This window comes from Corythoichthys intestinalis, chromosome 9 (assembly GCF_030265065.1).
Source record: "Corythoichthys intestinalis isolate RoL2023-P3 chromosome 9, ASM3026506v1, whole genome shotgun sequence".
Classification (NCBI taxonomy): Eukaryota; Metazoa; Chordata; class Actinopteri; order Syngnathiformes; family Syngnathidae; genus Corythoichthys; species Corythoichthys intestinalis.
Window position 1 is genome coordinate 10,820,136 of NC_080403.1, and position 13,803 is coordinate 10,833,938.

The 13,803-nt window shown below is 40.2% G+C and overlaps 1 protein-coding gene across 1 annotated transcript; it reads left to right on the plus strand.

Annotated features, from left to right (window-relative positions):
* The first annotated feature begins 6,223 nt into the window (after positions 1 to 6,223).
* LOC130921229 (cytokine-inducible SH2-containing protein-like) lies at positions 6,224 to 12,647 on the plus strand. The gene is made up of 3 exons (XM_057844872.1): positions 6,224 to 6,391; positions 6,803 to 6,937; positions 11,606 to 12,647. Exons 2-3 carry the CDS (start codon positions 6,805 to 6,807, stop codon positions 12,121 to 12,123), a joined length of 651 nt encoding a protein of 216 aa, XP_057700855.1. The 5' UTR covers positions 6,224 to 6,391; positions 6,803 to 6,804; the 3' UTR covers positions 12,124 to 12,647.
* The last annotated feature ends 1,156 nt before the right edge of the window (positions 12,648 to 13,803 follow it).

The following is a 13,803-nucleotide window of genomic DNA, read 5'->3' on the forward strand; positions in this document are numbered from 1 at the left end:
GATCCGTTTTTTTTTTTTTTTTTTTTTTTTTTTTGGGAAAAGTCATTGAAGAGCCATGAGAAACTATTCTTAAAAAGAGACCCAAATAAAATATTTGTATACAAAGTCTTAAATTGTCAATTTTCCACAATGTATCCACTTTAATTTGGACGTCTCGAAACTGAATGCCTTTCTTTCTTCATCACTTATCACTTATCACTTATCCAGATCAACCAATGTTGATGTCGTGCGGGGAAATGGTTTTGAAATATCTGCTGATGATGGATTATATCCAAATATATCCCATAATCAGATCTTCCTGATTGAACACACTGTACGTGATTGTCGTAGTCACAGTAACATCTCAAAAGAATGTTCTTTACAATAAAATATGCTCTTTATCCAACAGCAAATCTTTGTACTCTAAGTCCTCCATTATGTTAATTCTATGAATACAGTAACTTGCTTCAAGGTTGTTCTGTCTCTCTTTTTCTGTGTGGGTGTGTGTGTGTGCGTGTGTTCGCCGGAAGTGTTTTCTCAGAAGGTACCCTTCCAAGAAACTTTAATGGCACCATGGTTGGAAACTGATTGAAGCAATCACTGGATCATCTGACAACAAACCAATTTCTGACCTGCTAATGATAATACCCAGTACATAGGAACACAAATATTTCTTGGAAAACTGTGTCATTATCTGGGTCTTTGAAAAAAGACCCAGATAGTGATAATTCTGTTTTTTTTTTTTTTTTGAATGGGATTTCTTCGGCGGGCCGGGCAGCCCGAACCAAGTATCAATCAAGTATCGACACATCCGGAATTTTTGCGCGACGCAGGGAATTTTTCAAACGGCTTCGAAAAATTTTCCGTTGCGCCGCAAACGGCAATTTTCCGGAAAAAAAAAATCAATTTTCAAAATGTATTTAGTCCTACAATTTTTGACCAAATTACATAGTTTCGGTTTGAAAAATTCCAGGACGGTAAGGGGCATAAAAGTTGTATAAAGAATTTGGAAAAAATTTACGGTTCCCCGGAAATTTGACAAAAACTTGCCCATTCATTTTTAATGAGAAAAAAATGTTTCAAAATGTATGTAGTCCTACTATTTTTGACCAACTCACACAATTTGGGCATCAAAAATTCCAGGACGGTGAGGGGCATAAAAGTTATACACAGGATTTGGAAAAAAATTACGGTTCCCCGGAAATTTGCCAAAAACTTGCCCATTCATTTTTAAAAGGAAAAAAAAGAAAAGTTTCAAAATGTATCTAGTCCTTCAATTTTTGACCAAAACACACAATTTTGGCATAAAAAATTCCGGGACGGCGAGGGGCATAAAAGTCACAGAGAGAATTTTTTTGAAAAAATGTACTTTTTCCCGGAAATTTGACAAAAACCTGCCCATTCATTTTTAATGGGAAACAAAAGTTTCAAAATGTATGTAGTCCTCAATTTTTGACCAAATCACACAATTTGGCCATCAAAATTGCGGGATGATGAAGGGCATAAAAGTTGTATACAGAATTTTGAAAAGATTTACGGTCCCCCCGGAAATTTGCCAAAAACTTGACCTTTCATTTTTAATGGGAAATGTCCCATTTACTTTCAGTGGGATTTCCAATAGAATTTACATTGCGTTGTTGCCATTGACTGCAATGTATGTCAAATCCATTGATGCTAATGTACTTGAATTCCAAATGGCGAAAACAACAATGTCCCAAAATCAACAGGAAAAGACCAGATATCAATAGGACGTGTCCCCCAAACGTACCCGATTTCATTGACGCTTATGGAGGGTGCTGCTATTGACGGCCATGAACGTCCAAATTCCCCATTCATTTCCAATGGCATTTACTTTGTTTAATGCCATTGACTGGCATGTTTGTCCATTCTATTAATGCCAATGTACTTGGATGTTATTGACGGCCATGGACGTCCAAATTTTTTCCCATTCATTTTCAATGGATTAACAGAAAAAATGTCCCCAAATCAACAGGAAATTATCAGATATCAATAGGACGTGTCCCTCAAATATCCCCAAATTCATCGACACTTATGGAGGGTGCTGCCATTGACGTCCAAATTGTTTCCCATTCATTTTCAATGGCATTTAATCATGTTTTTTCATTCTATTGATGCCAATGGACTTGGATTCCATTGACGCCTATGTAAGTCGATACCACTGACGTCCATGGACGTCCAAAAATTTTCCCATTCATTTTCAATGGCAAAAAAAAAAAAAAAGTCCCCAAATCAACAGGAAGTGACCTGCTATTGTCCCCGAAATGTCCCCAAGCCAACCTAGGTGGGGTTAAGATCTGTATCACCACAGAGTAAAGACCCAGAATAATTTCTCCAGAAATTGCTGTTTGTAGTTTAAAGAATGCAGTACATGCATTGGCATGATGTGTTTATTTATTCATTTTATACTTTTTTTTTTTAACCTGTCCTGTTCAGCTGCTTGACATGGTGAATGGGAATCTGAGTGTCCTATTGGTCAGAACAGTTATAAAATATCACAAGAGTATGATATACTCCCACTGTGATTATTCATTGTGTTTCGTTTATTAGGAGAATGGAACGCGCAGGAATGGGTTATGGGGGGACAAAAAGGAAATTAGAAAAGAGAGAGAGACAGAAGAGAAGAGCAGAGAACAAAAATACATCCAACGCCTACACTAACTATGAATTACTAGCTAGTAAGCTATTGTTAGCTAATTCTTTTTCCAGTGTGGGAAATATGGTGTTGAGGGCCTGATGACTGAAGAGAAAAATGGTGGGTTATCAGAAAGGGATATGATTAGGTGGGGTGGAGCGTATACAAATCAGCAATATGAAGTGTAGAACACAGTATTATGTGAATCGCTTTCTATGTTATAATTGTGATAATCGTATTCTATGCTGCCTGATCGCTAATCCTGGCACCAATAGTTTCTGTACTTGAGCGTGTTAATTTGCACCCAGTCATGCGTGAATCCGTAAATGCGTGTGACAGTCCTGCAGAACAGTGGAAATGCAGGGCCCCTCCCCAACCAATCGGGGGGGAGGTTAGCAAGCCCAACCCTCCTCTCGCAGCCCCAACAAGGGGGCCGCCATCATCCCACCGGATCCAGGGTTGTTTCCCCGGACCGTCCGCGCCCCCATTTACTGGCCTTCAGGGAAGGGATGAGGGGACGCGCCACTGCCCCCCACGAACCAGCTGCCGACGCAACCACCCGACCGACACAACATGGGACCCTCATTGCCAACTAGGCCTGGGGCAGGACATGGTCCGCACCCAGAGTGGGCGACACCTCACCAACCCACTGGCACTCAGCTAGCTACCCGCACTGGAGCCCAAGGAGGATACCCGGGCAGAAAAAAGAGGAGAAAATGGAATCAGGAAAGCACCAAGAAGCCGCCACGGGACCGGTACCCTAACCCACCACTGCAACCGGCAGTCCAGACGAAGAGGAGGTCACACCCCGGGAGCCACGCCATAGAAAAAAAGCGTGGGAGACACATACTATTACTGTGGCTACAAGGTCCCCGATTGACAGCCCAGCACCATGATGGGATTGAGTGGAGAGGGTAGTACAGTGTATGCATTAAAGTAGGAGAGCCCGGCTGAGGGCAGTGGGACCGCCGCATGGAAGTTCTATCCAGCCACACATCTCACCGCCACTCGGCAACCCCCAGAGTCCGCATCACTGCAGACACTGCACCGATCCGCCTGTCGATCTCCCTCCTACCCTCACTCGCGAACAAGACCCTAAGACACTTGAACTCCTCCATTTGGGGCAGGATCTCATCCCCGACCCGTAGAGGGCACGCCACCCTTTTTTGACTGAGGACCATGGTCTCAGATTTTGAGGTGCTGATCTTCTTCCCAACCGCTTCACACTCGGCTGCGAACCGCTCCAGAGAGAGTTGGAGGGCATGGCTTGATAAAGCCAACAGCACCACATCATCTGCAAAAAGCAGAGATGTAATGCTGAGGCCACCAAACCGGACCCCCTCAATGCTTCGGCTGAGCCTTGAAATTATTTCCATAAAAGTTAACAACAGAATCGGTGACAAAGGGCAGCCTTGGTGGAGTCCAACCCTCACAGGGAACAAAGTCGACTTACTGCCGGAAATTCGGCCCAAACTATGACATCGGTCGTACAGGGACAGAACAGCCCTTACCAAGGGGCTCGGTACCCCGTACTCCCGGAGCATCCTCCACAGGACTAACTGAGGCACACTGCCTTCTCCAAATCTACAAAACACATGTAGACTGGTTGAGCGAACTACCATACACTTGGAGGTGGTCCACTGTTCCACGGCTGGGCCAAAAACCACACTGCTTCTCCTGAATCCAAGATTCGATTTTTCAAGGGACCCTCCTCTCCAGCATCCCTGAATAGACTTTACCGGGGAGGCTGAGGAATGTGATTCCTTTATAATTGGAACACACCCTCTAGTCCCCCTTCTTAAAAAGGAGGACCACCACTCAGCCAATCCAGAGGCACTGTCCCCGATGTCCACCCGATATTGTAGAGGCGTGTCCAATATGCTATCAGCGACTTATTATTAAGCCTTGTCCTATTTGAGGGAATATTTGTGGCGCAATTATATGTTTAGCGTAGTAGAGGATTTCTGTCAAAATGGCCATCTAAGGAAAACAATGATTACTATTTTTATTTCCATCCTGACAGTCAGACAAAAAGTTTTGGACTGAAAGGTAATGCATGTTTAATTCTATTTTATGAAGTTTTGGACTTTGGATCAAAGACATTTTCCTACAGTTTTTTTTTTCACTTAATTGAGGAGTCCAAAGTCTCTTTGAGTTATTTAGAGTTTGAGTTTGAAGTATTTCTTTTTTCCAGTAGCTCTTTAACAATTAAGAGTGATTGCAGATTGGCTGGACTTCGGATTAATTTATGAATTCCCCCTGAGAATTCAATAATAACGTACCGCACGAATGCTATTTTTAGACTGTGACGTCGCCATCGTAACGCGGAAGTGGGTCATTATAGATAGGCACGCCCTCGCATACAATCCATGTTATTTCTGCTGGTTTTCTCTGGCAATCTTTCAAAAATGAACATGCCAAGTAAACACCATTGCTATGGAAATTGTAGAAATGACTCAAGACATTACGACATATATAAGATGTTTTCTTCATACATTTCCCGATTCTAAAAAATTCGGAGGAAAAAATGTGAAAAATGGATCAACATGCACAGACGCCCAAAAGACCAGTTTAACAACAGCAAGGTGAAGCCATTCACATTTCATATGCAGTAAACATTTTGTTGGGGCTATGAGCTGAACTATGGATGAAGAGGTAAGCCATTTTGATATTTTTACTTATTTTTTAGCGTGGTGTTTTGCCGTGCTGCTTCTGTCTGACAATGAATGACCTGGGGGGGGAAAAATGTATCTGACTGCCACTGTTGTTACCTTTTCTGTTGTAAAAAACAACTTTGGTAGTGTAAATAAATTATAGAACTAAGATTTGTTATTAATGAAAACATTAAAAGTGTTCGTTGGCTGTCACTGAGTAGCATTTGCGATCGCTACACAAAAATAGCAATGCAAATTGCCCCCAAGAATGGTCAGAGACGTAAAACAACCAGAGGATATAATATATAAGAAAGACAGGGCATATGGTGGTAAAGGATAGATTGTTGAAACAGGAGAATGTCATTGTCAGTGGCGTAAGGCAATGCACACAAAAAAAAAGCTGTCGATAAAAAAGGCTACGGTTGGATCAGGTTGGCTCTTTTTCCCGTCTTTTTCAGCCCCAGACACTCAAGCCATCTCTTTAACTGAACATTTTCATGTTCTTCTACATCTTTACCAGTAAATTTGGCACCTGGGACATCATTTTCGGACAGAATTGGTAGGTTTGGCTTAGTAAACATCTCCGTACACTATTTCCATGCATTTACTATTAGGGACAAACGGGAGGTTGACCCGCCTAGCAACAATTGCAAACGTCATGAATATTAATGAGCAAAGGTGACGTGTTGCTTGCGGATATGCCTTTCTGAGGTTTTTTTTTTTTTAATGAATAATTTGTATTTAAAAATAAAAAATTATCGCTATAAATCCAATATAGTGAATTCAATTTTTCATAGATTCCACAGATTTATTTTTATGCTTACTGCAGGCATTACAGCAGTTTTACAGTTAAAAAAAATAATAGAAAGAAAAGAAGCGTCGTAAATATTTTATTTTGAAGTGTGCAGGAAGTGTAGTTCGAGCTGCAAATCCCGTGTCATCCGCACTGAAATACAAAACCCTGCTGGCAAACATGATTCCTTGAACCTTGCCAGTTTTACACGAACTCACTTGTTTTCTGGGTTTGACTTTCAGTGAATTAGGCGCCGACGGAGCTATTCCTTTGGATTATTTCTTCAATCTTTATGATTAATCGTGGTCAAAGGTGAGATTGTGTCAAATAGATATTTTTGTAAAGGTGTTTCTTGTTAATGTTCAACTGTTGTTGTTTATTTGTAAGACGTCTTATACGTTCTCCGTGATTTTATGTTTAACTGTTGTTGATGTTGTCATCGATGCAAAGTTGTGGTGCTATTATGCGTGGGTGTATAAAAACTGCGCTTTTATGTGTTTATCATTATTGAAAAATCCGACTGCACGCAGCACACTAAAAACATCAGTAAAAGTGAACACACATGTTAATTGAAATAAAATTGAAGGGCATTTTATTCTTCTGCATGTACAGTGCTATAGGCCTACATCGCTGACTGATTATGATCGTTAAAGGCACACGAATTTATGATTATGTGAGAATATGTTGCTAACACGGACTGTACGGGTGTCCTGTGATTGTCAGATATGGTTGCCCCGACTGGGACCACGGCCCATCGAGTGGACCCGGGTTCATGCCCTCATTTGCCCAACACCAGCTGGGATCGAGATGAAGATCTTTCCTGCATCGCCACCACCTTCCACTATTTAAACACCTCAGGTAACCATTGGTGTCACACCTTTTTATTTAGATCATAACTCACATATAACTCTGTACTGGTGGTAAACCTTTGGACTTTGAGAATGTCCCATAGAACAATACAAGATGAAAAAAATTCATCAAGAGGAAGTCCGGATGTCCACCTATTTTTTGGTCATTTAATAATACTTAAACTGGTATTCTGTAATATTGTATATTATATATGGATTACACGTGTAGCACAGTCAATGTCAGCGAATGAGTTAAATGAGTGCCCTGTAAAGGGTTTAAAAAAATGTGAAAGAAAAGGTTAAAATATGCAATCAACTCTGAAACAAAAAATACATGTATAAATCAGGGTCACAGGATATATACATATATGGCGGAAAACATACATAAGGCTGAAAAAGCCGTTTCTGCTCTTGCACCCCCCGGACTATTTTTAATTTGTCCGTTTTACCCTGGAGACCCTCGTTTTCGGACACCCGCAACCGCTTTTGTTTCAATCCAGCCATAAAAAGAAGGTAAGTAATTATATTTTTTATTCGAAATGTCTACCATTTTTAGCTTAGAATCATCAATTGATGTCTAATATTTAGTTTAAAAAAAAAAAAAAAAAAACGTTATAAAAAATATTCCCTCGCATATTTTAAAATTTTAAACGAATTACGTCACATTGAAAAAAATTGTGTCTGTAAATAGGTCACGGATATTTACCTCATAACTATCGCTTACTTGTATTTTTTGTTACTGTAGCATTTTCCCCAATATTTTAGATGATAATCGATCCAAACAAAGAAAAAAATGAATTAAAAGTGTAAATATAACATTTGTAAAAGAAAATCTCGACCACTCCCAATTGTCCATGACTTCTGTGTCGCGGACCTTGTTATATTCATGTATTTCACCCATAAAATCCCCACAAAGTCCGGCCATTGTAGCCATTCACAGCTAAGTGTTGACACTCGGTGATACATGCTACACCGAGTTTTTGGCTAAAACAAGGTAAGTACGCAATAATTTCTCGTTAAAATCAGCATGTTTTAAAATGAAACTAATATGAGGTCCACCAGATCATATTGGGGACTGTGATTCTCTGTTTATGGAGTATGAGAGGGAGAGAGAGAGGGGAGAAAAAAAAAAAAGGGGGTGAAGATGGAGCTTATAATGTTAGAGGAACAATTTTTTTGTTGGTTTCAGGTTTTTTTTTTCTTTTGGTGTGTATTCCTGGTGTGGTCTTTTTAAAGTATGTTATTGTTTTGAGGGTGTGAATTATTAGTTTGAAAATCAATAAAAATATTGTGGGGGAAAAAAATCAGCATGTTTTTAATTAAGCTCGCTCATGCTCGCACCTCAGGTTACCAGAAACCCACAGAAAAAAACATATATTGCAGTCAAATGCTAGCGTGAGAATTATTGACACAGCAGGCTAACTGACTAACGTGCGGTCCATTATCTTTTAAACCCGTGTTGCTGTTTGGATTGCTTATTATTGGTTATATCGCAGTATTAGATACATTAGAGGCTTAAATCATAAAGCCTAGGTCCTAGGCTTCAAGTCTAAATACAATAAATAGATTTTGTTATGTACTCACATATACAGTATATAATAATAATAATAATAATACATTTTATTTCTAGAGCGCTTTTCAAACCACACAAAGACGCTTCACAAGAGACATGGAATCACAGTACGATAAAAAGGTATTAAAAGGATAAAAGATTAAAAGCACAATAAAAAAGAAATAGAAATATAACAGAGCTAGGGAATATGGTGGGTAAGAAAGAGTGAACAGGTGTGTTTTCAGTCTGGATTTGAAAAGTATTAGGGTAGATATGCTGCGAAGATCAGGGGTAGAGAGTTCCAGAGCTGGGGGGCACACTGACTAAAAGTTCTGGAACCAAAGGTGGAGAGACGGACACGGGGGGCGGAGAGGGGAAGAATATTGGTAGAGCGAAGTGAACTGGTTGGATTGTTTAAACGGAGTAGATCACAAAGGTAGGGAGGGACCAGGCCATGGAGTGTTTTGAAGGTGATGATGAGGATCTTGTAATTGATTCTTTGTTTGACGGGAAGCCAGTGAAGTTGACAGAGGATGGGGGTGATGTGGTGTGTTGCGGGGGTTCGAGTGATGAGGCGTGCTGCTGAGTTCTGGAGGAGCTGCAGTTTCTGGAGGGACTTGTTAGGGAGACCGAAGAGCAATGAGTTGCAATAATCGAGCCGGGAGATTACAGACCAGGGTGGAAGCGGTATGACGGGTGAGAGAAGGGAGGAGGCGAGAAATGTTGCGAAGGTGGAAATAGGCTGATCTGGTGATGCTGTTAATATGTGACCGGAAGGAGAGTGTGCTGTCGAGGATGACACCCAGACTCTTAACCGGAGACGAAGGAGAGATCGGTACATTGTTGATGGTAATAGAGAACTTATGGACATTAGAGAGCATTGCGGTGGTTCCAATTAGGAGGACTTCTGTTTTGGAGCTGTTGACTAGGGGGAAGTTAGAGAACCAAGAGTTAATGTCATCTAAGCAGAGGGTGAGGGAGGAATGTGGGAGAGAGGCGGTTGGTTTTGAGGAAATGTAGAGCTGGGTGTCATCCGCGTAACAGTGGAAGTGAACGTTGTGTTTGCGGAAGATGGAACCGAGGGGGAGAATGCAAATGATGAAGAGGAGCGGCCCCAAAACAGAGCCCTGGGGCACGCCAGCGGAGACAGTGTTCCCTTTATGCATATGGAGGATGGAGCCTTTTATTCTAAGTCAAAGCAGTCATGCATTAGCATTCTTTAATCATAATTGAAAAAGTATTTTAAAAGCCCACTGCAAAAATTTAAATATTATGGTATTGAAATTTAAACCCCCAAAAATTGCCCTGTAAATGTTTTTCTTTGCACCGTAGACTTCATAATGATGATTAATTCTGAAGTCTATGTTTGCACATATTAAAATCAAGCCAAATCAAAAAAATGTATGCAGTAAAGTTATTATTAACTATAAAGCTAACTCCCCGTTTAGCCATGTTTATTTAAAAAAATAAAACACAGGGCTAAATTAAATGTACATTTACTCACACACCAATTTCTTTTATTATAGTACATCCACCCACATGTCTTAATGCATGCATATTGATTATCAAAGACTTGGAGTAGACAAAGGGGGATCATCTTGAAGTGTTCATTATTCATTCTGTACCAGGATGGATGTGTTAAAACCTTTTTTTAAATGAGACACTTGTCTAAAATGTCTATTTTTCACTCACCTGATTTGACCTACTTTTAAAGTGTCAAAAAATGCCCTCCTTTTCAAAATGTTTCTTCCTCCAGAAAATAGAGATTTTAAGCTTTCCAATGATTAATTACACATGCATATAGGACAATTTTTAAATTTGGCCAAATTGGGGGTCTCAGAGGGGAACTTCAAGTCACCTGGGTGTTTTCCGCCTATATATGCATATATGTGTACAGTATATACACACACATATATTATATACATATGTGGATACAAATATAGAAATTTCATTCTGATCCATCCATGAATAATAGGAGTAGAAGTTTCAGCTGGTCTTCTCAACAACGACAACAAAGTGAGTGATCTTTTGAGCCAGCCCCTGGGCAATCTAAAAAAGGTTTAGTTTTTAAAATTAATATTATTATTCATTTATGACATTTTCATAGGCCACAGTTTGAGCATTTAACCGGCACACTTTGTTTAAAGAGGTTAATCGCATTACACTTTTGAGGTTGTTTTAAATATTGGAAAAGAAATAGAACAATCTCAGTGAATCTTTTGTAGGTAAATGTGAATAAAATTGAACTGTACAAAATGCAGTTTAGTGGATTAAAAAAAAGCTAAAGGTCGTTTGAACATTTAATTCAGGCAATCTCTCGCGTACCACTAGAAGGACACCCCCTAGAACTGGTGGTTCTCAAACCTCACTTTGAGAACCGGTGGGCTCAATAGTTGCTGTTTTAGCAATACGACAAAGAAATCAGGATTGCCGAAATTGTAAACAAGCCATGCTTTTGTACATTTTCAGTAATTATTTTTAATGATTCATAATGTATTTTTGGAAGTATTCTTTAACTTTACTTTAAATTGGCTTTAAAACCTTTCCTGAAACACACGCTAACTGGATTCTGTAGATTTGAATGTGTAGCTGCGAGGAAGCAGCAGTGAGTCTGACTTGAGCCTGTCGCGATATATAAAAAGTAAATAAATCGCATGGTAAATAAAAATGAGGTTTGTTATTTTCCTGGCTGCAATTTATTGCCGCGTGCGTGCATACATTTGTGCGTGCGTTTGCGTGTGCTGCGTGCACTCGGCACACGTGCGTGTTGATGGCAAATGATACTCCAATTCCTTTCACAGATGTTTATTGGTCATTAACACGCTGTAGAATTAAAGTTACAAAATAAGGAAACACATTGATTTGAAACATTGTAAAACAGTAGCATTGCTACATTGAGGCTAATGGGAAAAAGCCGATGTACTAACAACTTTAGACTGGTATTAAACATTGGCAGTCTCGTAAGCACTAGAATTTTTTTTTTCATCAAATATTCATTAATTTAGTATACTGTACTCTACATCAGAGGGGTCAAAGAGCTGCATGCGGCTCTTGAGCCACAGGTTGCTGATTTCTGGTCTAGCTGAAGCTTAATGCAAGTTTTTTAATTATATGTCGTCATTGCAGGCTGGTACTGGGGTTCCATCTCGGCGAGCCAAGCTCGGGACAAACTCCTGGCAAAGTCTGAAGGCACGTTCCTGGTGCGGGACAGCAGTCACCCTCAGTATATGGTGGCGTTGTCAGTGATGACCCAGTGCGGACCGACCAGTGTCCGAATACAGTATAGGAGAGGCTCTTTCTGGCTGGACTCGCTCAGTCCTGAGCTGCCTCAGCTGCAGTCTTTCCCTGACGTCATCAGTCTCGTCCAGTGGTACACTACAACGGGACAAGCGCCGCAAGGACCGGCGGCGTCCATTGAGGATAATCACCTCTCCCACAAAAGGCCCGACCATGTCCTAGTCCCCTCTGTGAAGGACAACGGCGTGATCCTGAAGCTGCTGCATCCCCTACACAGGCCAGAGACCTTTCCACGTTTGCAGCACCTAGCACGCCTCGCTATCAACAGAAACACAAACTGCCCTGACCAACTTCCCCTGCCGAAGTCTCTCCTGAACTACTTGCACGATTACCCTTTCCATATCTGAGAGTCTCCACTGAAACAGAGATACTGGCGGAGGTAATCAATACACTACATCTGAGAGGTTTTGCGATATTGTAATATTTGCACATGAAACAAGTGTCTTTCAACTGTTGTCCCTCAAAATGGTCTTTTTCCATGACGACGCAAAAGGCTTCTGCATGTATTCTGAGGATTGTTTCGATTTTCTAAATAAATGTTTTGTTCAGCAGTGGCCTGACAATCTTGATTTTGCTACCTGAAACACTGTAAAACTCTTTTTTTTGCTTATGTGTAATCAAAAATTGAATCATAACAATGTTTGTCCTTTACTTTTCAACAAATGAATAAAGGAGGTATTCAACACATTTAAGAGATGTCTTGAGAAAAGTGAAAAAGTCAACTTTTCGAAAACGAAAGACTACTCACACGAAAAAAAGACATTTTTTTTAGATTTTAAAAATAATCCTTATCACTGAATTTAGGAGATATTTTCAAAGATGTAACAATTGTTGCAATATTCTAATGGATCCTACAAACGTCAAGTAATTTTTTCCCATTCAAAGCATTGATAAAGGAATAATTTTGGCTTTTTTGTTAAAATATAAACTACATATAAATTCATGTGAAAAAATTAGGACACCCCATTAAATATTCAGTTCTTTATTAAGAAATGTTTACATATCAATATCTGATCTTGTTTTTCTTTATCTCTGGGAAATAAAGTGATTTCGTTGTAGGTAAACAACAAAAATTAACATTGTTATACTCATGACACCAAATATATCAACAAAAATGCATATTCTAACTGAGGAAAAAGCTAGGACACCCTACCACCTGAAATAACTTCAGTGAGACGCTTTTTGTAGCCATCTGCCAGTCTTTGACATCGGCCTGAAGAGAGTTTGCCCCACTCCTCAATGCAGAATACTTTCAGCTGTGAGATGTTTGAGGGGTTTCTTACATGTACAGCCCGTTTCAAGTCCCCCCGCAGCATCTCCATGGTATTAAGATTTGGGCTTTGACTCCAGGACCTTCTTCCTTTTCAGCCAGTCCTTGGTGGATTTACTAGTATGTTTTGGCTCATTGTCATTTTGCTGGGTCCAGTTTCGCTTCAGCTTTAATTTTTCCACAAATGACCTCATTTGTTCCTCAAGCACCCTCTGATACGCGATAGAATTCATGGTGGTTTCTATGATAGTGAGCTGGCCAGGTCCTGCTGCAGAAAAACATCCCCAAACCATGACACTTCCACCTCCGTGCTTCAAAGTTGGTATGAGCTTCTTTTCCTGGAAGGCTGTATTGGGTTTACGTCAAACATGTCCTCTGTTCTGGTGTCCAAATAATTCAATTTTAGATTCATCTGACCAAATAATATTATTCCAGAAGTCCTGGTCTTTGTCTCCATTCACTCTGGCACACTTCAGTCTGCCCTTCATGTTCTTCTCGGAGAGCAAAAGTTTCCTCCTTGCACGCCTCCCATAAAGTTTAAACTTATGAAGTCTTTTCGTAGAGGCATGGACTTTCACATCAACATTTGCAAGGGCCTGCTGTAGGTCTCGTGATGACATTTTAGGGTTTTTGGAGACTTCTTTTAGCATCTTGCGGTCTGATCTCGGGGTGAACTTGCTTGGATGGCCAGACCTGAGCATGTTGGCAGTTGTTTTGAATGTCATCCACTTGTAGACTTTTTTCCGGTAAGTGGAAT